Here is a 24,759-nt window from a genome sequence, read left to right as displayed (position 1 = left end):
AATTTTAAAAATTCTACTACTTGGAGAACACTTTCACTATGTAACAGCTGTAAATACATAAGTGCTGGTCTTATTTGATTAAAATGTAACTTCTTTAAAAGAGCAACAAGATAACGTCTGCGTGGGTATTCATAAAACTTACATAAAAATATAAAATGAAGCATATCCTGTGGAGACTTCCCGTCGCAGCCACAGGGAGCAACAAATTTATTAAAAATATCCGACTTAGGTCTAATAAGAAGATGATGAAAAATATTAAACCTAAACCTTGTCAGCAAAAAATGTTCATGAGAAGTGAAGGTACATGTTAGGTATAGTTCCATGGTGTCACAGGTTTTCAACATAACGTATTTCCTAACATTAGGTTTCATAAGCTCTTCCCCTTCTCTTTGGGCCTTCCTATCCATATGAAAAGCCCGCTTAATTGCTGCCACATCTCCCTTTACAATCCCATATGGATTTTCAAACAGTTTCAAACATCCAAGCCTCAAAAAGCAGGATTTCAGATATTTTAGCCAGGGCACACACATAGAGTTATCCTGGGACACAAGGTCTTTCACAATCAAGTGGGTGAGCAGAATATCTTGATTTAACCACAGTTTTACCCAACAGGTCAGTGGTCTTAACGCAATTATATCAGATAAGTACTGTGTCCCTAGCTCTTCGAGTGCCGCTCGGTTTGATGTACTGGCTGGGACACACAGGAGGCATTTTAAAAAGTTATTTTCAGTAACCTGTAACTGATCACCTCTTACGTAGCCCCATAACTCGCTGCCGTATACCGCGGTTGCTATCGATTTTGCGTTATAGAGTTTCATCATTGCGACATTTGGCTTCTTCCCAAGTTTTGTGGCAAAATTAAAGATAGAGGCATTAACTCTTGTCATTTCCCCTTTCTTTCTTGCCAAATGAGGGCCCCAGCTAAGCTTTGTGTCAAATACGACACCTAAATATGAAAATGTTTGGGAGATGGGGATCATAACATCATCTAATTTAAAAGTAAAATTCTTTTTCGGTTGTCGGCCAACATGCATTATATATGATTTAGAATTGTTGACCAGCAGGTCTCTGTTGATCATAAAAGTATTAAAAGCATTCAAAAGTGCCTGGAGACCCTTTTCCGTTCTCGAGATTAAAACCGCTTCATCTGCGTATAAAAGTAGAGGAATACCCCGCCGCCCAACTCTAGGACAATCTGATTGAACCTCCTGTAGTGCAACATCTAAATCGTTAATATAAAAATAAAAAAGAAATGGAGCTAGGATGCAACCATGTCGAACTCCCTTTTTAATGTTAAAATTACCAGTGGTTTCCCCATTTGTTGTATACCTGACATTTGCACTGGTGTTACTGTGCAAGTCCACCAGAAAATCCACAATCCCTGTGTCCACACCTTTTTCCCACATGGCCTGCCATAGCCTGCCCCTGTTAACACAGTCGAAGGCTGATGACAGATCCATGAAGGCGAGGTGAACGGTTCCCTTCTGGACAACAGTATATTTACTCAATATAAGAAAGAGATTGAGGCACTGGGTTATGGTAGAGCGGCCACTGCAAAAGCCATATTGGGAGATGGACATAATATTATTGTCAAACGTCCAACTTGATATACGCTGCAGTAAAATCCTCTCCATGATCTTAACCATTGAATCTATTAGTGAGATCGGGCGATAACAAAGGGGACTGCCCTTGTCTCCTTTTTTAAACACAGGGACAATTGTTGATAAACCCCAGGACAGAGGACAACCCACTATAGCAGCTGCATTAAATACAGCTACCAGGATGGGTGCCCAAAAACCAGGATCTGATTTATAAAGATCAGGTGGAATTCCATCAGGCCCAGGGGCCTTCCTAGCTGTAAGTCCTTCTATGGCATCCATGACCTCACTTTTATCAAATTTAATTATACTCCCCCTAACGTAAGGTAAAACATCAACTGTAACAGGGTCCGCTGAATAATACAATCTTTTAAAAAGAGATTCCCACTCCTCCCTTGTTATGCAGCACTCAATTCCGTCACCCGGATCTTCCACCAAGAACGGTCTTTTAACTAGTGCCCAGAATTTAGTGCTACAATTTAAGGTGGTGCTCGTGAAGCAGGAGCAGCGCTTGCTGTGTCCCCTACGCTACTGGAGTAGCTCGTATCCTGTGCTGATTTTCAATAACTACTCGCGGCCCCCGCTTCGCCGGTGCCGCTCGTAAAGCAGGAGAAGCGCTTGCTGTGTCCCCTACGCTACTGGAGTAGCTCGTATCTTGTGCTGCTGCTGCTGTTAATTTTACCAAGGACTTCGTTGCTTCTGTGGCCGCAGAGGAGGGAGAGGCGCCGGCCCCGGGACTGCGAGGACCAGCATTCACCACCTACAGCTGGTCCTCTTCCCGTGAGTGCCGCGCCCCCTCCCAGTGCCACGCCCTTCCTTCCCGTGAAGCAATATAACTCCCACCTATCACGCGCATCGCGGGACGCGCGCGGGTCGGAGCACGGGGCGAAGCCCGGGCAAAGGGCGGGCCGTCTAAGGCCGTCCAAGGTCGCACAAGGACGGGACGGGACACCCCTCTTTTAACTGGTATATTCAATTTTGCATTCTGTGTTTTTATATTCGGCCCTTAAAATGTGTTCGTAATCAGAACTTTTATTGACAGCTGAATTTACTAATACATGGTAAGGCACTTTTTGCCTTTTTCTCTTAACTTTTAATCAAATATACCTGGGTGAAACCTTATCTTATGGCATATAAAAAACTTAGATCACGTACTATTTTTATGAAGAGAATGGGCACTGAAGAAGCTGTTAGAAAATGCTCTGCTAAAACAGTAAAACCAGGACAGCTGATTGGAACCCCCGCTATTAGTAATTATTTTCGAGCTCTGTCTCCTAAAAGACAATTAAGTCCTTCGGATAACGAACTATTAGTAACACCAGAAAACACTCTTCCTAAAGAGGTCGCTGACTTGTCTTTTTCGGATGCACAGACTACTTCGGCTGTAAGCGATCTTGGATCTCACTCTATACCTCAAATTCTACGATCCAAACAGGAGCCTCAAATTACTATTTCTGTCTCCCCCAATGTCACACTGACAAATCAAATAACTCATCTTTCTAATCCTGAGAACCTCTGCTTAGAGGGTATTCAACCAGTGGAGAATACTTCTGAGCTAGAATCACATTTGGAAAATATACAAACTGAAATTTTAGATAAACACTTTGATTTTAAAATGAATTTGGACACATCACTGGATACATTTCTTCCGAACAATATGAACTCTACCAATGTGGCGTCCCCTATATCTAAGGCTTTATACACATTACAGGAAATTCTCAAATCTGTCCTCTCTTTTTTGGGTAATATTTTAGAAAATTCGGATCAAACCTTGGATGTTCAAATTGGCATTTTAAAATTTCTGGTAGAAGAAAAAAGGAAAAAAGATCAAATGATATCAGTAAATAACATACAGACACAGGAGGAAAAAAGGGAGGTTTTTTATCCCTCTCTCTCGTCCAAAGCTTTGATCCCTGAATCTCAAAACAAATGTGATAGTAGTACTCAAACTACTTACCAGGAGTTAAAATGCCAACTTCACACTAAAACTAAGAAAGACACCAAAGAGGCCCGAATATACTCCTTAAAGAAATTGTTCAGAGAAGAGCCTTCATCGCAAATAAAGGAGTATCCGATTTTTTCAGTAATAAAGAATAACAATATGATACACAATGCTGATGAAGGAGATGAAAAAACAATTGTTCTATCTGTTCTAGAGGAAGAACTCGAGCAAAAGCCTATTCAAATGAAATGTGACAAAGGATCGAAAAGGAAAATCAGAAATAGGAAAATAATAAGAAGAATTAATAAAAAGAGATCGAGAAAGATAAGATTCAAAGATATACCTATAGAACATAAAAACGAGGAAGGTCTTTCTGAGATATTAGCCATCAAACAACCTTTGGAAGAGATACCAAGTGGAAAAAATAACAAACCTCCCATTCAACAATTGAATTTAAAGGCTCCTGAATATATACCATCTGGAATAAAAAGCAGTATACAAAGCAGTATTGCACAAAAAAATAAAGAAAGCAGGACAAACGTGGTATTATCCCCTGGTGGTTGTCAACCTATGACGAAATATCTCCAGTTTGAAGAGCTCTTTCCCACTGACGATTCACCGTTAAATCGAGGAAGGATAATTAGTCTGCTACAGCATATTTACACCTTGCAATCTATCACCAGTAAAGAGATAGACTTAGTAACATTCCCATTAAAGGAAAATAGGAAAATTGCGAAAGTAGCTTTCTGGTCGTCTGTTCTTCCTGGAATTATCGTAAGGGAAAAAGAAATATTACACAAACATGGCTATGATGTCATAGAAATATCTCCACCGAAGAAATACTTAGATAATGTGATCGGCCACAAAAACACAAATAGGAATACCATGCCAAAAGAATGGGACATAAACAACTTTGCTCGTGCAAATATGGGGCAAAATAGCACTAGGAGAGACACTCTGACAATCCAGGTAAATGATGGTCAAAGAAATGTATGGAGCCAATACTATGAAGAAAGAGAAATCAAAAAAATACCAGAATCCTGGGCTTGGGTTTCTGAGGCCTTAAATAGTAATAAACAAAATCACCAATTGCATTGCACTGTTTAACAGTAGTTTAAAGATCACCTCGTGGAACTTAGCCGGAAAAACTAACAATAAAATGAATATAGCATTACAAAATAACCCAGATATATTAGCCATACAGGAAACATGGGCTATAAAACCATTCAAGCAAAAGGGTTATTTTGTCTATGATATTCCGGCTATATCGACAAGTAGAGGTCACGCTAAGGGTGGTCTGGCAATTCTTCTGAGCGAGGAACATGAATGGGCTCAAGTAATTATCCATTCCAAATCTGACAACTTTCAATGCATTGAGGTTTCATTAAAGACAAACACTTCGGACCAAAAAAAGGCATTTTTGTTTTTTAATATGTATATTTCTCCAGGTACCTCACAAGATACTACTTTTTTGGTTACTATTGATTTGATTGCTAAACTAATTGAAGAAAGACCGAATACCCCGTACCTGATTGCGGGTGACGTAAATGGGAAAATATCTAATGCTGATATTGGCAAGTGGGCACAAACTTACGAAGATGAATTAATAGATTTACCAACTCCGATTTTCCCAAAAGGTAAAATCTCTGACAAAAGAGGGAAAATGCTACTAGCTTCACTGCCAAGTATAAATGGGACAATATTGAATGGCTACATAGAGGGTGATAGACCAGCATCTTTCACAAGGCGTGGAAACGGATCCCTATCAATTATTGATTATCTAATATGTAATATAGAGATAGTGGATACATTTCAATATTTGAAAATTGACTTTACAGAATACAGTGACCACGCTCTTCTCTGTTTATATACTGGCTGGTCATTAAAACCTTCTCTGCCGAACCCAATCATGCAACTTAATGGGAATATAGAAATCAGCAAGACGCAAAGGCGAATTTTTTGGAATTCTGGGACTCTGCATTATATTAATGGAAAGATCCTACAAAATGAAATTTTAACTACAATGCATTCGGACTGTCAAATAACAAACTTTGAATGCATTATGGCAAATCTTAAAATGTTACTGCTCAACAGGGAAAAACCACGTATGAATCAAATTTGCAAAACTTCCAACGAAAATGCAAGTAAGAGGAAACTGAATAAATTGATTCGTGGGCAATTCTTAAATTTTATACCCGCCATACAGCAAGAGATAAATAAACTAAAAAACCAACAAAGAAGGAAAAAGAGCAGCGAAAAAAGAAAGATTCAGGACAAAAATTGGGTGGATATTCACGAAGCGGCAAAACAAAATAATCAAAGAAAATATTGGTCATTGATAGCCAAAATAATTGGAACTAAAAAGACACTACATGCCATACCAGTACCACCGCAGGATTGGGAAGGATATCTAAATGACCTATATAAAGCAAACCCATCCAATGATGATAGTAATACTGTTGAACCTTTTTTAGAAACTAAACACTCACCAATGGAAAAATGTACAGTATTTTCTATTGAAATGCACATTAGAAAAGCCCGATGTACCTCTGCGTCAGGCCCTGATCTGATACCGATCAAAGTATTGCAGTCCAATCCCAAACATTGGAGTCAGATGTTGACAACATTATTTAATCACATCTTCAGCACCAGGAAAATTCCAAAATCTTGGCAGGGAAGTACTATAATTCCCATATACAAAAAAGGGAACCGGAATATTGCTAGTAATTACCGCCAAATTGCATTAATGGACGCTACAGGCAAGATTTTTGCAGCAGAGGTATTGGATCGATTAAAAGATTGGTGCTTTTCACAAGGAATAATACCGATGTATCAAGCCGGTTTCCGACCAAATCACTCAGTAATAGATAATATCTCAATTCTCCAGACTATACTTGACAAATATACTGGGCGTAGATCTCAACCAGTGTATGCTGCATTTATAGACTATTCAACTGCGTTCGACCGCGTTGATAGGCCAACCCTATGGAAAAAATTGAGAAAACTGGGGATTTCTGAAAACCTACTGCAACTAATAATTATGTTACACACAAACACCTGGTCCCAGGTTCAAATGGGAAGTGAGAAGGGTATTACAAAACCAATTAATACCTTGAATGGTCTTAAGCAAGGATGCCTCCTTGCCCCAATTTTATTCTCGCTTTATCTAAGCGATTTACCTTTTCATCTGCAGCAATGCACTAGTCTGCCACCAAAGGTTGCATCTCAGAGCATACATGCATTGTTATATGCAGATGATATAGTCCTGGTAGATCTCACACCATTTGGCCTTCAAAATCTGCTGAACTCCTTGAATGACTATTCGAAGGTCCACTTTTTAATTCCTAACCTAACAAAGACTAAAGTGGTAGCGTTCTCTGGTCGAAAAAAAAGTGCTAAATATAGCTGGTACCTTAATGGGAAAAGAGTAGAGGAAGTAAATGAATATACTTATCTTGGAAGGATTTTTTCAAAAAACCTACAAAATTTTAAACAAATTGACAATTTAAAGAAAAAATCGGAGATACACGCAGGGGCGCTTTCTCGATTGTATATGGCCACTGGAAATAGGCATTTTTCTTCGTTACTCAAAGTGTACAAAGTAAAAATACCTGCGGTACTGTCTTATGCTACTGAACACTTACCAATGAAACAATGGTCTTTCATGGATTTAGCAGAAGGAAAGATTTTGAAAAGACTATTAAAGGTCGCTTCATCGACATCTGTACAGGCACTTAGACTGGAATTTGCCCTAACAAGCTCGTATGCCACAGCTGTGGCAAATATCATCAGATGGGCCTACAACATCTTGCATGCAAAAGAAGGAACACTGAGATTTTTGTTAAAGATGGAGATTTTTAAACCTGAATCTCAATGTCTTACCTTTACCAAGAATATGGTTGAGGCATTCAAACTAGCATGCCTCACAAAAGTTATTCTGTCATCTTGGTCAAAATCCCAGTTAAAACTCTTTTTGAAATGCTTTACTCCGAGATTAAGTTACGATCTAGATCTAGTCCATTGTAGTAAGTTGTCTACTTATAAAATCTTTACACAATCACTGGAATATAAGCAATCTCGGCCATATTTGGGGCTCTGTCTAACACACGGAGCAAGAAGGTCCATAATTATGCTGCGTTTAGGAATCCTACCGGTTTCTGCCTTTACATCTAAATGGTCACCAGGAGACTCCCCTATGTGTAAATTGTGTTTCGGGGGAATGCAAGACATCGTGCACATATTATTTGTTTGTCCACACGAAACTGTAGTAAAAGCACGGAAAAGATATGTAGGGCCGATATATCAGAAATATAACATCACTACTGTTGACAGCTTACTATCATTATGTAAACAACCGACTGATGAATGGGTCTGTTATAACTTCTATAAATTTTTGAAATCTTTTTTAAAATTATATTGATGTGTATTTTGATTCTCTGTAAACTGTTTTAAAAAATTTTTTTGTGGTCCTCAGCTGAGTACCAGACCAAATAAAAATCTTTTTGACTTTTGACTTTTGAAGGTGGAGGGGTCAAGTATTTCGTCCCAGGCCTCTTTTCTTAAAAACTTTTTGCGGGAAGCAATTACAGACTTACATTCTTTCCGGCACGTTTTTACCCCCTCCTGATTTCTCGGGATAACTGACAAGGCAGTCCTAAGTTTACGAGCAGCTTTAGAGCATTCGTGGTTAAACCACCTGGGACCCCCTTTCACCAGGTTCTTAGCGGGGGCTGTCATCATTTCTGACACCTTCTCCGACAGATTCTGATAAGCAATAAGTACCTGCCTTGGGTCTTCCCCCTCATGTGTACAATTATTGATATCTTCAGTACATTTCTCCACAATGTTTTTGTAAAGAAGATCAGGGGTAACCATTGACCATTTGAGTCGCCGCCTCCCATCTGTTGTACACAGCCTACCAGTACTATTGTTCTGCTTTCCCTTGTTGACCCAGGGTCCCTTCAAGCGAATTATGAGAGGGTTATGGTCACTAAATTCACTTCGCTCAATACTGAATGAATCCAGAAAAGTCTGCATCGTTAATGAGACTAACATATGATCAATAAAAGTGCCCCTGCCGTGCCCTTCGAAAGTGGGAACATCAAAACATTTTGACGGGTCCCTAAGTGTCATAGCCAGTGAGAGGTCAAAGTTATTCATTAGGTCATTACAAAATTCCCCATCCACTGTGTGTTCCATGTGTAAACCTCCCATGCGTTCACAAACTAAGTCTGATAAACATTTTTTCAAAGGGTCGCCACAAGGATGCACATTAAAATCGCCCATAATCATAAGATTATAACTAAATTCTTTCATAGAGGTAGTAATAAAAGCATTTAGTACAGATATTTGGTTAAAACCTGCACTATCATTGGTTGCATTATAAAAGTTCACCAGACCAGCCTGGCAGTTCTCTCCATATAAAACCAAGCCCATCACTCCAGTATACTGAGACTCAATTCTGCGCATTTTACAAGGGAGTAAGATGGAAACAAAGATCACAAGTCCCCCCTTTGGTCTGCCTCTAGCCGAGGGAGTGGCTGGCACATAAAAAGCCTTATACCCTTCCAAGAAAGAGTCACACTCCACCAACTAGGTTTCTTGTAAACAGATAACTTTAAATTGTTTGATGTAGTTAACCCAGTTCTCATCAGCCATTTTTGCTGCCAAACCCGCAATGTTCCATGAAATAACAAAACAACCAGATACCATGTCCAGTAAATTCTCCGCTGGTTTTGGTTCTCCTGAAGCCACAGTTCCCTGAGCCGCAGGTGCCTCTCGTCAATCACACATCTCTAAACCAGAAAGAGCATCGTACCTATTATGTGTGTTGACATTATATCCATGATGGTAGCGTCCCGCACTAGTATTCAAATTGTGTATTTCATTCATGTTCACAGGCCCACATGAATTAGTGATGTCGTATAAAAGTTGTGTGTCCCTGGCTGGGGTCTGAGGATCAAATACCCGCCTAATCAGCCTTTGTTGGGGGGTAGGTTTGCACAAATGTGCATAAAAGTACTCCAATGGGCGCACACAAATACTGTTTTCATTATATACTAGTGAGGATGCTCTTAAGAGGACAGTTGCCACATGCTGTGGGTGTTTAAAATTTACAACAATGCAGTCCCCAATTTCTAGCTTTTTGGACGGACCCACCCAGTTCACCCTCCTTACTGCCACTATCTGATCTGAATAGTGAGTAGGAAAGCCACAGTTTTTATTAAGCCAGGCTACTGTCTTATTTTTCAATGAGGCGTGAGATTCATCATATGGTGATGCGGGATGAGTGCCACAAGGTGGGACATTGGTCAATACAGCCACAAACGGTGCACAGTCAGGCGGAAGGTTCAAGTATCTATTATTCCTCGGGGGCCTTGAGACAGGTCCATTTCGGGTGGATAAGGTGGGTTGTGTCACCGGGGCAGGTGCTACTGTGATGACAGGTGTACTTAATACCTCTTTCCCAGTCGAGACTACTGTAACAGTGCTAGGAGTGTTCAGATGGGCTCTGGTGTTCGCCACTTTCTGCACTCTTCCCCCTGTCTCAGTTCTCTCACTGAGGGGTACAGCCAGGTGTGGAAGCACTAGACCACCCAGCCTAGCCACCTCAGCGGTCAATGTCTCTATCTGGATGGTCAGTGGTTTAATAATCTCCTCCAATTTCGATACAAGTTTAACCTCTAGATTTTTAATAAGAGAGGCAAACTGTTCGATGTTTGAGTTAAGACCACTATCATTATTTCCTGTAAACACAAAGGGGTTTATGACAGGGCTATTAATATTTTTCCTATCGGCATCCTTTTTTTTAGTGTTATGTTTTCCCCCCCGTTTTTGATATGTTGTCCTGCAGTTTCGCATCGGCCTAACTACTGGTGGGACATCGCCTGTTTCCTCACTTGGCAGGGCGTGTTGTTCTGGATGTACCTCAGCAGTCACCGTAATGGGTGTCTGCGGATCTGCTAAGACAACTCAACTCATATTTGCCTCAACGTCTAAGTTCATCCTTTGTGGTGACAACTCTGACAATTCCATTATCGAGGTTCCCTTTCCTAATGAGGCACGTCTATTATTATTAATCTGGTTAACTTTCTTCACCATATAATTATCAATGGAACCGGGGCCTATTACAGATTTATCAATTTTGGACTTAGACATTTTATAACAGATTGCATCAAATCTTATCCAAGTCACTACTTGCTACTAACTCTCATGAAGTACACCAAAATAATAAAGATAAAAAACAGTCTCACTTGGTTGGTACGCGGATTTATACCAGTTAAAAAGATGTAAGGTCTCTGGCCCAGTCCAGTCTCCTCAGGCCTCCGAGGGCCACAGAGGGCCCGCCCTTTGCCCGGGCTAAGCCCCGGGCGCTCCCGCGCGCGGGGCGAGAGTCGTTCCTCTCTTTTCTGGCGCCTCCGGGCGCAGAGGTGGCGTCAGGGACGCGACTCAGCCGCCGGGGCACCTGGGAGGTGTAGTTATTGACCCCCCCGGTGGCTGCAGGCGAAGTTGCGGTGTGGGCGCAACAGCCGTTCCCCTCACGGCGTCTCCCTCGCGCTGATGGGACTAGGAGCAGCAGCCGTTCCCCTCACGGCAGGTAAGCAAATGTTTCTGGCGTCCCACTGAGCGCTCGGTGCTCCTCTCTTTTCTGGCGCCTCCGGGCGCAGAGGTGGCTTCAGGGACGCGACTCAGCCGCCGGGGCACCTGGGAGGTGTAGTTATTGACCCCCCGGTGGCTGCAGGCGAAGTTGCGGTGTGGGCGCGACAGCCGTTCCCCTCACGGCGTCTCCCTCGCGCTGATGGGACTAGGAGCAGCAGCCGTTCCCCTCACGGCAGGTAAGCAAATGTTTCTGGCGTCCCACTGAGCGCTCGGCGCTCCTCTCTTTTCTGGCGCCTCCGGGCACAGAGGTGGCGTCAGGGACGCGACTCAGCCGCCGGGGCACCTGGGAGGTGTAGTTATTCACCCCCCCGGTGGCTGCAGGCGAAGTTGCGGTGTGGGCGCGACAGCTGTTCCCCTCATGGCGTCTCCCTCGCGCTGATGGGACTAGGAGCAGCAGCCGTTCCCCTCACGGCAGGTAAGCAAATGTTTCTGGCTTCCCACTGAGCGCTCGGCGCTCCTCTCTTTTCTGACGCCTCCGGGCGCAGAGGTGGCGTCAGGGACGCGACTCAGCCGCCGGGGCACCTGGGAGGTGTAGTTATTGACCCCCCCTTGACTTGCTGCAACAATTTCACAGTTCTTTTTTTAATTTGCTTCAGGGAATTTGCCTCAGTGAAAGGTATGACTATGAGTAGCTAGGGACTTGCCTGGACAGGATTCTATTAAAAAATTTGTTCAGCCCTTAACAGTCTCTGGTACCACGTTCCACTTCTCGCAACAGCAGCTCTCTGCAAATGTTTGGGGCATGTCCTCATGCCCGGCCTCAGTAGTCTTCTAACCCAGGGCTCTTCACCTCCTCAGCAGCACCCACAGGTCCTACACAGAAGACCACCCTCTATGCCTGCACTCCCAGTCACCAAATACTCACTCTCTTGCACAACAACTGTGCACAACAAACAGAGTTCACAGTGCCCACTTCTCTAGACAACACAGCAGGTTCAGTCACAAAAGGATTCCATACTGCCACTACAGGGCTCTATGGCAGGTCTTTTGCTAGTGGCGCCGGAGGAAATTCGAAGAGCTGATACTAACAGCCCTTTGAGAGAGTCCAAGAGAGACCACAATTGCAAGCTAAGACTTTGTGTAACCCCAAACCCCAAGAGGTCACAGCAGTACTAGTCTTTCCGCATGCCCCTTCTCAATTTTCCCTTCCTGTGCAAGTATGTATGAAGGGAGGTGGAATTTTGCATGGTTGGTGAAACACCCCCTCCCACTCAGGTGATGCTACGTTATTTCTCCATCTCTAACTGACACTCTAAGAAGGAGCTGTCCCACCCCTTTATAGCATTCTGTAAAAAATCAAAAATTGCAATCCTCTCTACATAATTTCTATAATCTTGTCTTTATCCACAAAGGACTAGTGTTTTCCCTCCAAGCCTTGAATAGGGACTTACTGCTGGAGAGCAGACACATAAGTTTGCTATCTCCCCATTGTTAAGAGTGGGAGCTTCCCATACCATTAACAAGGAAATACTGCTGATTGGTTATGGATATTCTACCCATTTCCTTGAGCAGGAAGATATTAATCTTCCTGGAATTTGTCAATTGTTCACTGTAGGTTAACCCCTGCATGTTGTTGGGGGGCGCATTACAGTAATTACTGCGCTCAGTCATGTAGCTCAAAGGTACCTTGATTTTGTAGCTCACAATGGACTCAAAATGATTTTCTAGTTGAAGTAGTTCTGAGCTGGATTGCTCAGGGGTTGAGTATTAACAACATACTTACAATTATTTTGATCCCAGAAATGTTCAATAGACCTCCTAGCGTTTGTCAAGGCTTCGAGGAGTATATTAAATAGCAAAAAGGATAATGAGAATTCTTGTTTTGTTTCTTATTACTGGTGAACTGTCCTGGAAAGTGTTCTATTGATATTCAAATTTGCTTTTTAACCACAAGACATTTAATTTTATCAACAAATAAATCTTTATTATTTGCAGCATCTCAAAGAAATATGGTAAATTTACAATGTCAAATGACTTCTCGGCATCTAAACCTTTTAGAAGATGATGTGCCATACGGGATCTAGTCAAGTGTTTTAAATCTCAAGCTTATCTTAAGTTGTTACTGCTTTACCTGTATTTGATGTTACCCATGACTATTAAGTGGATAATTATTTTACTTAATCTGTTGGACCATTTTTTTATATGTAGTTTTGTATAACAATTTGTTAGAGAGATTGGTCTACAGTTGAAACAGTGTTGGCGATTTTATTTGGCTTTGGCAAGACAGTGTCATATGATGCATGGATTCCAGAAATGTTTTCTCTTGTATGCATGGGTTATATATTTTAGCAAGGTAAGGTGTTATTTAAAATGTTGAATGTTTTAAAAAGTCTGACGTTAACCCATCAATTGTACTCCTATTTATTTTCATTGGTAGAAGCCATATTCCTAAAAACTACCCACGCATTAGTAAATTTTGAGGTGTTCCCAAACTTTCATTACCCTAGAATAACAACTCAGCATCACTGGTAGTAAAGACACTCACATTAGAATCCTCTTCTGAGTAAATCATTTTCTGAATGTTAATCCATATTATGTGAACTGCCAAAATTAGTAACACACAATGATATTTCTGAATGTATGCTGAACATGCAAAAACATGTTTATGAATTGTGCCATGTATATTAGTGCAGTATCCCATACTTTATCTGGTCAGTGGTAAGCATTTCTTAGACAAACTCACCACCCAATGTTATTGCTCTATAACCTCATTCATCATATCCAGTGTGATATCTTTTCAATACAACATGGAGGTTAATTGAAGGTTAGTGTAAGAGCTTCTCCACTCCCTGGCACAACATTTGAATGCTTGAGGGAGGGAGGGAATCTTTTGTTGAGTCTAGCCACCAAGGTCCTGGCTGCTCTAACAGGAAATCATAGTGGTCAAACCTCATCATGAAGGTGGTGAATCTGTCACGGCACTCATCAGCTTGTCCTCAGGAAAAATATTAACACTTTGATTAACTCCCTGGCAAGATCCAGGCATCTGTGCGTGTGTATTTGGTCTTTTTTAGGTAATACTTTATACTTATGATCCAAAATAAAACTCATAACTCTGTATCAAAATATCGGTAGCCAGTTTATTTATTTCAAGTTCATTTTATTTCCTATTTTATACTTTCAAATTAGCATCTCAAATGCTGATCAGTGCAACATTAGCAATGTACAGATTTAATTAAACTAGAGTTTGGTGTTGTTTCTAAAACAATTACCAAATCCACACCCTAAGGTGTATTACCTTGCAATTCTATTAATTTATAATCCGCTCCAAGAGTACTCCTGGAAGCTTGCAACAGTTAACTGCACATGGAAAACCTTTGTAAGATCCTGCTTCTCTTAATAAAAATGTATTTTGCATGCCCAGCTAGCTGCACATAGGTCACAACGATGCATAAGAAAATGTCTTCATATATGCTAAATAATGCTTACTTTCTTCTCCTTTCTTTCACTCATTCCACTTATGGAATTATTCCTGCAACTTCCCAGTTGGGAAAATTTGTTTCTCTTTTCCTTGACAGAAGTACATCTCGTATTGTTTCCAGAGTCGTAATGTGCTTGTGCAGTCTTTTGTGAAGACTCAAAAACTAGAGGGTTTCAGGGTGTTCCTAAACTTTCCAGGGCTTCTCTTTCCTAGAACTCCCAACCCTTGATTCTAGAGGGAGATTTATCCATGCACAGTCCTTTTCATGGGTAAATCAGTTTACAAATGCAAACAATTAATAAAAGGTGAATTCGCACTTCTAATCGAATGAAAGTGCTTGCACCCAGTAATTTCAAGTTACATACACTTAAAATGGCTGTGTGGACTGTGCTAACTGTCTTTAGACATCCGTTGTATTGTGGGCATAATTGTATTTGCATAGAAAACTGTTGAAAACTTGGCTCTTCACTATGGCCTACAACTAGCTGTCCCTGGCATTACACTGCATTCATCTACTCACTTCTACAGCGCCAAGGAACCTGTTGGTGTATGTTGCGCTTTATAAATCCCCATGTAACATAACATAACATAGCAAAATGAGCATTTGCAATGCAATCGGTCTTGCCTTTGGGACCTTATATGTATTTAGCTATGCAGCACATTAGCCTGAGTGCTGAAACATCTACTGTTCTTTAACATGGAGGGGAAGTAAGCACCAAACTGCGTGACATGCTAGGTATGGGAACACATGGAGAGAAATATTGCCTTTCAGCGGAAAATGGTACAGTCCAAAACTCTGTTTTTAATATAAAACCAGGGCCTTCAATGGTCATATCACTGAAAATACAAGGTTTGAAAAAAAAATTATTTTCTAAGGGTGCTCTAGGAAGACAATTTCTATGGACTGGAATCTAGAGAATGCTAAAGTGATTCTAGTATTTTACTGACCTCTGCTGGTCTTTTTCTATCAAGAAAGTTAAATGGAGGTAGTTGAACAGAAAAATAAGTCCCTAAGCAGAAGCAGACAAGTCCTAGGGCTGATCTCCAGAACCCACAAAGTACATACACATATAAGTATATACTAAGTATATACAAGAGGTCTGGAATGCTCGACCTAAAAATAATACTGCCATAGAAAATACAGTTTTTCCAATGGTCTTTGAACATCGCTTTTTGTATGCCGAAAATGTGGTACTCGTGTTAATAGCAGCAGAGATTACCTACACCAGTCCTCACTTATGTTATTAATATGCTGCAAGCATGAAGGGAGGGCTTCTTTCTCAGACAAATGCAAGTTGCCTGGTGGTATATTGTCATAAACCGTTAGTGAACACCAAAATCAATGTACATAAAAGGCAGAACCAACTCACAGTAAACCCGATGTAATTTTCTACACTAATATTCTCCATCTGATTTGCCATATTGGATATTGATTTTTAATTTCAGATCAAACATAACATATAAGTACACATGCAGGCACCTGAATTAAGCAACCCTTTTAGATCACCAACTCTCTCTCACTTTATCTCTCTCTCTCTTTACCTCTCTCTCACTCTCTCTCCTTGTCACTCACTCTTGTTTTACCTCAGGCAGACGCATATACACTTACATGAATACAATGTTTAGCTCTTATCCCCTCACCAAACAGGACTTGCTGAAAATTTGCCAACAAGACTTCTGTTGTTATCCTTTGAATAATGAAACCTAACACTTTGGAAAGTATAGTAGGGTTGCACACATGTACATTCGTGTTAAACATCTCCATGACTTCTAAGAGTTCTTTCAACTGTAAAACTGAGGTTCATTTGAGATCCGAGCATCACAGCTCATTCCTTATTCCATTATTCTCCTCCATTTATCTTCGCTCCTACCCACAAGAAATATCAATCTGTTTCAGGTAGTGTTTGCATTTCATTGGAATTTTAACCTAGGTTATATTTTAATCAGTGAATAATCAGTGAATTATAAATCAATGTTACTTATTTTCTTCTTTATAGATGGGGACTATGTCAACCTTACTGTTTCACTCAGAAAGGAAATCACCCCAGAGGGAATTCGTGAATGGTGGGTTGTAAACCAACCCATGAGGACCTTCAACAAAAACAAAAATAGTCTGGAGTTGATTGTTTTCAGTGACAAAGTTAGCCCTCCCAGTCTTGGATTTTTAGCAGGCTATGGGTAAGTAATCCATATATGTTAATATATTCACAATGGAGGAGACTTACCGCTAGTGAATGTTTTGTTATAGCCTAGCTCGCTTTAATTCAGAAATTTCTACATATTTTCTACATTTTGATAAGTTATTACCTAATAATCAATAATTAAAGATTCTGTTGTACAGCTGAATCACATGTGGAGCAAAATATCTTATCGTGAGGAAACTCTTTTTGAAATATAGGTACAGTGGGGCTAGATAAATACCAAATGTTGACAACAACTCCTGACTATGCATAAGAGTTTGATAAAGACAAACTAATATAGACATAATGGGGCAGATTCAAAAAGGCATTTATGAGTATGTGAAGTAGTATTCCTGTAGCACTAGTTCATGTACTCATACATGCCTTTTTTGATTGGCTTCAATATGTCCAACTCCTTGTTAATAAACAATACAAAGAGTGTGTATTGGTTTCGCAGGTACCTGTTGCCAATTGTGCAATAATATTCCCTGAATATTCCCATGTCATTTCTATTAAAGATGTTTTGTGACTAATTGACCATGGAATTTAAGAGTAAGTGAAGAGGTTCTACAGGAGCACTACACACACATACAAATATATAAACACACACATATATTCACAGAAAAAAACAAAGGTTAAAGTTCAATTACAGTTTGGTGGAAAAGTCAGTTAAAAGGTAACATTTTAAACTATAAAAAACACTGAAATTCAGCAGGTATAGTGAACTCACGTAACTATAACGTGCACTCTCACTATTCACAGCAATATCATCAATAATGTCATTTCAGTTGTCATCATTGATGTTATCAAAGATGTCATATAACATGTCATGAGTGTTTTAATATGTGAGTTCATAGGCAATGTATGGCAGGGGCACAGGGTTTAGTTACTTGAGTTGCCTGAGGTAACTTCTGGACATGGGTGCCAGGCCTGTAATGGAGGCCACAACATTTTTCTTCATGTTGTGGCCAACCAATTAAATCATTTGGTCCCACTGGACCTTCCCAGTGCCGCAGTACAAAAGAAGTCAACAGGAAAAAAAGGCCCTCTATGCCAATCAGAATGCTCCATGTTTTTAAATCACAAACTTTTGTACCTTAAATTCGCAAAAATGGCTGAACATAAATTTTATATATTTCTGTTCAGCCATTTTTTTCAGTATCGCTGTATAAAATCCCTACGTGTTTTGGGACCTCCATTTTCTCAGCCCTTGCATGATGGAGCACCCTGAAACTTTCCAAGAAGGCGCTGAGGTGGATGACATTTTTTGGGAAAACTTTGTGAAGGTTTGTCAAACGGCGCTAAAGTTACTAGCAAAACAAATATGCTGTTCCTATGGAAAATGTGACTTAACTATAACTACACATCACTGTGTTTTTTAAGATATATGCTCCAGTTGAGCCCACGCACTGAGCTGCACCCCACACGAGCGTTCGGCAACAAGCCTTTATTTCGGGTATAAACAGCTTGCTGGTTGCTGACAACAATTGACAGCCATTCTGTAGTATTGCCTGACGTGTTTCAAAAGTCCTGCTTTCTTTCTCAAAGGCTATGCCTGGGATCGGTTACGAGCATTGCGGGACATACTCCCCCTTTATTCAGCTTAATTGCAAGCCCCCTGATGGGCTGGTCAGATGACAAAGCAGAGCCTTATGGGAGTGCATGTCTCGTAACTTTCATACCGCTGATGGTTGCACTAATTACTGTCCGATAAGCCGATAAGCCCCCAGATAGGCCTCAACAGCCAGTGTCAGTTTTAAATCCCACGCCCAAGTTCCATCACAGAGGCTGGGTATATCCAAGCCTCATAGCCCCTCCTTTCACGGGGTGGTGCAAGCTCAGCGGCCGGGCTGCCGCCTAAATATCATGCTCCAGTTGTGCCCACGTCTTGAGGTGCACTCAACACGAGCGTTTGGCAACAAGCCTTTATTTCGGGTATAAACTTCTTGCTGGTTACTGATAACAATTGACAGCCATTCCGTAGTATTGCCTGATGCCTTTCAAAAGTCCTGCTTTCTTTCTCAAAGGCTACTTCTGCAATCAGTTATGTGCAGTACGGGACATACGTCTCCCTTTATTCAGCCTAATTCAATGCCCTCTGATGGGCCGGCCTGATGACAAAGCGGAGCCTTATGGGAGTAATGGATAATGTGAGCTAAACTTGGGGTATAGACCTTAGAGGGATGCCAGAGACTTTCAAGTCAACAGAAATTAAACAATTAAATGATTCTGTATTACAAACCTACCTATTTTCTTTTAATTTAAGTCTCTAAAAAACTCTAATTTCTTTTTATTCCACAGAATAATGGGGTTGTATGCCTCTGTTGTCCTGGTGATTGGAAAGTTCGTACGTGAGTTCTTCAGCGGGATTTCACACTCTATCATGTTTGAAGAGCTACCAAATGTTGACCGGATACTGAAGCTGTGCACAGACATCTTCTTAGTACGAGAGACTGGAGAACTGGAATTAGAAGAAGACCTGTATGCCAAATTAATATTCCTGTATCGATCACCAGAGACTATGATCAAATGGACAAGGGAAACGACGAAATGATCACTGGGGACCCATGGTGGGATTCAGTTGACTTTGTCTGATTAAAAAAGCACAAAATTATTATAAGAGCTATGTCTCTTATTGCTGGGTAGCAGTGGTTTTTCACTCAGTGTCCAGGGGATTACTTATTTTGGAATCTGCACTGCCTTCCAAATTAAGGATTAATGGTGAAGAAGGCCTTTTGATGCCACTCCTCCAGAAACACAGAAACTATATTTCTAATTTGGTCACAGGATATCATACTGCCTGTCAGGCTAAATAGAAAAGAAAGAAAGAAAGAAAGAAAGAAAGAAAGAAAGAAAGAAAGAAAGAAAGAAAGAAAGAAAGAAAGAAAGAAAGAAAGAAAGAAAGTCAATGAGGAAAAAGACGAGAAAATGAGACAACATGTGTTTAAAAAAAGGAAGGGGCTCACAGATTGTGGAATGAATATTTACCTTCTACGAAATGACACCATTTGGATCGTGCAATATGTTGGCATGCATCTTGTCTCTAAATTGTCAGGCCAAGTGATGGTAAGGTAACTGGCCTCCAACGGACCTCAAGCAACAAGGGGAGATCGAAGGAACATAACCATACCTGGAAGAAGAGAAGTTTGATGGTACTGGGGCCTCCACAAATTGACCTCTTACAGCAAAAACAAACAAAAAGTGACAATCTTCTACATTGCCTTATTTTATTTGTACAGTCAAAGGAAACTTTTCGGTAAACATCAATGACTTTTCTCAGGAAAAATAGAAACAATCAATGTAAACTTAATGGTTACGAAGATGTATGTGTTGATCTATTGGACGCTCCTTCAGTCTATGCTCACCCAAATTAGTGGTTATTGATAAATCCAAATAAAACTACCCAGTTCCATAGGAAACTATTGGAATTTGTTAATGCAATTCAAAGATTGAAATATTGCATGTCACCTTGTGTCTTATATTACTTGCCCCATTTGGTTTGCCTACTACAGGTCCCCTTTTACTTTTTTAATTTAAATTGAAAAAAATGTTTACATAAGCATATTTATATTCATGTTTTTTACATCAAATGTAGATTTTTCGTTTCCTACTTTGGAAATAGATAGTAGGATACAAAATTCCATATCTTAAATAATTACCATCAAAGCCACAAACCTCGAATTAAACAAAATTCTAGAATGAACAATTGTGCTTGCAATGTAATCTTAATTCCATGTCCGAAACGAAAATGCAATTTCTGAGAAATATATGCAAAAAAGTTGATGGAATAGGGTATGCTAAGGTTCGTACTGTACAGTTTTTATTCCCTAAAATACTTAGCTACAATAAAAACATGTGGCAAAGACAATTTAGGAACATTGTTCCTCTAACCTCTGCTGTAGAACATTCGGAGCTGGAAACAATTGCATACGTATGTGATTGTTCATTAGAAATAGTCACCACACTGCTGATACAGGCAGAATTCTATTTCAAGAGTATCGTTTGGTATTATCTGAGTGGTACACTGTATTAAAAGGGCTTTTTACATCAATGGAGTTCAATGTTACCGGAACCAATATCATAATCCGTGCTTCCAATAAAGCAGCACATTTTATTTGATTACATGCTGTGAATATAAAAAAGTAACATTGAAACAGTTAGCCATTTTCAGCAAATGTAATAATTCACTGGATCTTTCCTGAAAATGAAAATCTTCAGAATATGACTACTGTTGGTGACACACTTTTATAATTGTTGGAAGGTTTACAATTATGTTTACACAAGAGACAATATCTGAGAAGGAATTTCATGGTCCAGCACCACTCATCAGAGAAGTAGCATCACCACTGGCTTGAAGTGGTGGTTTCTCAATAATTGGATTTGCCCCTCTTCAAGTCTAATGGTTGTGTATTATTCACACACTCGTAAGTGAATTACGTCTATTATTTTCTGTTTGTATTTTCATGGTGTATATTCTATCATCCATCAAGGTTGAATGGTGATGACCTTTGACCACTAGGGTTTAAGGTTGTATGGTGATGAACTCTGCCCACCATTGTCAATTTTCGATTGAATACATGGAAAATAAAACAAGGAATTTTTCACTTCTCCACATACTCTCAATTCAGCAAGCTGTTTTACCTCTTTAAAACTGTATTTGCATGATACAAGGAAGAGGAAGTGGCATTATACCCAATGCCACACGTGCTACTGTATGACTCTCTTCAAAATAGCCGACATTTGTAGAATGATTTCTACAGTTCTTGAAACCCATCTAAATAGCTGCTTTTTTCATAAAACGAGCAAACAATTAACATTTCAAAATAAAAATGGTTTTTCAGCAATTGAGTTCTCTGTCATGCATTCTGAATTATTGGTATGATATATGACAAATAATGTAGATAAATATTACAGATGTATAGGCATTGGAATAAGTTAAGTCATTTTCAATAATCTTTACAGGCTTTCTGGCACCTCTAGGAGTCAGATTTGATTTCAGACTATGTCATTCATATTTGAATTGTAATTAATTGGATGTATCTAAAGATGTAATTTAAGGATGAATGCAGTTGCTCTTATGTGAGATAGTGATTATCAGTAGGCCAATTCTCAAAGAAAATTACAAACTGAGATGCTCATGCGCCCAACCAGTTAGTTACATATTTAGGTCAATGAATCATAAAACACAAATTTACAACTCTACAAGTAAGATACATATATGTGGATGAACATAATTTGCTCACAGGAAGTGGGTTGTGGGCATTTCAGGGTTTAATGTTTTGTAGGTAATAACCAAGCTTCGAGATAGTAAGATATTTACTACAATGATGAGCAGGACTAAGCCTACATTCAGGATGACAATGGGGATAGCGTTTTGATGTAAGTGGTTTCTCGATGAAGAACATATTGTGAAGAAACAAAAAAAGTTTAGAAGTGTAAATAGACTTTTGGACACCATTTCCAGTATGGAAATGGAAAATTACTATCTTTCCGTTTGCAGCTGTGTTTCCTCTTGTAAGTACAGTTTGGAATCTGTAATAGTCTCATGATCCGTGATAGTCTCATGTTGACAGGAGTACTGTGTGTAACTTGACCAAGACCAGGGCCGCACTGGGAACAGAAACCGGTCCTGGCAAACTGCTCAGCTGCCCCTCCCTCCCTGGGGTGTGGGGAGTGCAGCTGAGCAGTTTGCGAGGGCTGTTTTCTGCAATTTTGTTACGGGGCCGATATTAACGACCCCCGGTAACAAAACTGCCCCCGTCCCCCCTGGGCCCAAAACCGTCCCCCACCCTAGCGTCCTACCGGGGAAACGCCGGTGCCCGCTATGGCCAGTCCGGCCCTCACCAAGACCCTGGCTACCATCTCAATCTGGAGAAAATGGTTACAGTGTGGAAAAGATTACAGGCAAGTAGGTGTGAGAGGTATAGAAAATGCACATTGTGAAGAGGTTCGGCTGAGTCGATAAATAGAAAAGCTGACTCCACTCAGAGCATATTAAAGATATAGCTCTTAAATTAGGAGTGGTCATAATGATTACACATGCTCTCGGCCTCCTTATGCCTTGCCCACACCACTCGCATCTGCTGCAGCAACAATGGAGGACGCTCCTTCTCCTATCTTGCTGCTGAGTCCTTGAACCACCTACCACTTCACGTTCAGACCTCAGCATCTCTGCTGACATTCAGACCTGGCTATTTAACTGAGCACCCTGCAGCAGTACTTTCAAGAACTGGATACCCTCATGGGTGATTAGCCGAGCTATACAAATCCTGATTGATTATGGAACCCAGCTCTCTTACCTCAGATTGATAACTAACTCTTAGTTTAGTTTAGATTCTTAGTTCTGAAGCCAAGGATGGACTTTTCTTGGGAAAAACAGAGTCGAGCAGTAGCGGTCGATGGTGGGAGTGCTGCCGGACGGTGATGTGGGGCAGGGTGGAGGTTAGTAAAGTATGGGTTATGGCCAAATACAGGTAAGTAAACATATAAATAAAGAAAACAAATTTTGTTGCAGGCACTGCATCGCATTTCGTGATAATATGGGATGGCATAGGGTGGAAGGGTCAAATGGAGGGATTGGGCAGAAACAACAGGGGGGTTGAAGCAGGTGACTGAGCAACACTAGGGGCCTGATTCACAAAGGTAAACGTTCACTTTTTTGTCAAGTGTCTCCGCAGTCGGGGCGGAGAACTCAGCACATAAAAAAATAAAACATGCCTATGTTTTTATGTGAAGATTTCTCTGCCACAACAATGAGCACTCAACACTCTTAAACCCAGAATTAACATGCAGTTTTATGCATTCCAAAACAAACGTAAGCTTACACAAAAGTTGAGCTATACCTTTGTGAATCAGACCTCTAGGGGTATTTGAGGCAGGTGGGAGGCTGAATCAGAAAGGGAGGAAGAGGAGATCCCCCTTAAAAAGAAAATAGCACCTGGATAGTTGCGGATCATGAAGTAGAGAAAGTTCTAATGTAGCGGCAGCTGTCTTCAGGAGGGGTGGATGCAGCTTTTGCCCCCTTCTTTTCTGGGCCTTCTGGGCCAATAGACACTATTTACTGTTTGATGGTGCATTGTGGAGAGGGGTCGTCAGGCCACAATGGAATATACATCTTTGAAACTGACTGGAAGACTATATTAGGAAACCCAGCTCCTTGCTCCTTGAACTGACGCAAGGCCCCCCTTCTGTTTGGCATCCACATTGTTGTCACCTCACAGTTGCTGTGACTTCCTTAGTCTCTATCACATTTGTCAGCCCTGAGACTACCCCAGCCTACAGAAGTGTGCACGCATCTGTCCGGGGGATCTTTTATTCAAGCACTTACCTCTCTAGAACACATATGTTGTGCTTCGGCTGAGTTTAAATAGGGACTTCATATTCAGGCCTCTGACAAGGTGGCCTATCACTTCACATGAAAAGGCTGGGCTAGTACTGGCCTCCAGAGCTTTTGGAAGTGGTCTGGAGCAGCTGACGTTACCCCGTCTATGATCTGCTGTCGGTATAAACATGTCATCTCAGCATCATAACACTAAGAAGGATACCTCTTTGAAAGCCATATTTACCAAGACCCCAGTGAAGAAGACGGATCAGAATCACAGGATGCCGTTGACTGTCCCATCCACTGAGGGTCCAGTGACAGAAGAAGCATGTACTGGTGAAGCTCCCATCACAAAATCTTCTCTGGAACAACTGTTTGGGACACTATGAGATGACTCTGCAGCCCTTAAACAAAATATAGCTACAGAGAATTAAGACTTCTGTCATGATGTGGATTACCTGGGCCAGAGAGTGAATACATTAGAAAGGTGCCAGTACTCCCCGCAGGAGGAGCTGGATGACCACCGCCGTGAACATTTGTTGTTGTGGTACTTGAATCAGGAGCGACGCTACCAGTTACAGGATCTCTGAAACAGATCCTGCTGTTCTAATATATGCATCAAAGGAGCGCTTCTACAA

The 24,759-nt window shown here is 40.8% G+C and overlaps 1 protein-coding gene across 2 annotated transcripts in view; it reads left to right on the top strand.

Moving 5' to 3' along the window:
• The window catches only part of PIEZO2 (piezo type mechanosensitive ion channel component 2), a 1,179,452-nt gene extending 1,157,808 nt beyond the window's left edge, over positions 1-21,644 (top strand). For both annotated transcript variants that reach the window (XM_078688152.1, XM_078688151.1), the window contains 2 exons: positions 16,618-16,798; positions 19,102-21,644. In XM_078688152.1, coding sequence (XP_078544278.1) covers positions 16,618-16,798; positions 19,102-19,354 — 434 coding nt within the window. In that variant the 3' untranslated portion in view covers positions 19,355-21,644. The remainder of the gene's footprint in view (positions 1-16,617; positions 16,799-19,101) is intronic.
• The last annotated feature ends 3,115 nt before the right edge of the window (positions 21,645-24,759 follow it).

This window comes from Lissotriton helveticus, chromosome 4_1 (assembly GCF_964261635.1).
Source record: "Lissotriton helveticus chromosome 4_1, aLisHel1.1, whole genome shotgun sequence".
NCBI classification, from domain to species: domain Eukaryota; kingdom Metazoa; phylum Chordata; class Amphibia; order Caudata; family Salamandridae; genus Lissotriton; species Lissotriton helveticus.
The sequence above is the reverse complement of the archived record's forward strand: the minus strand, read 5'-3'. Positions and strand labels throughout refer to the sequence as shown.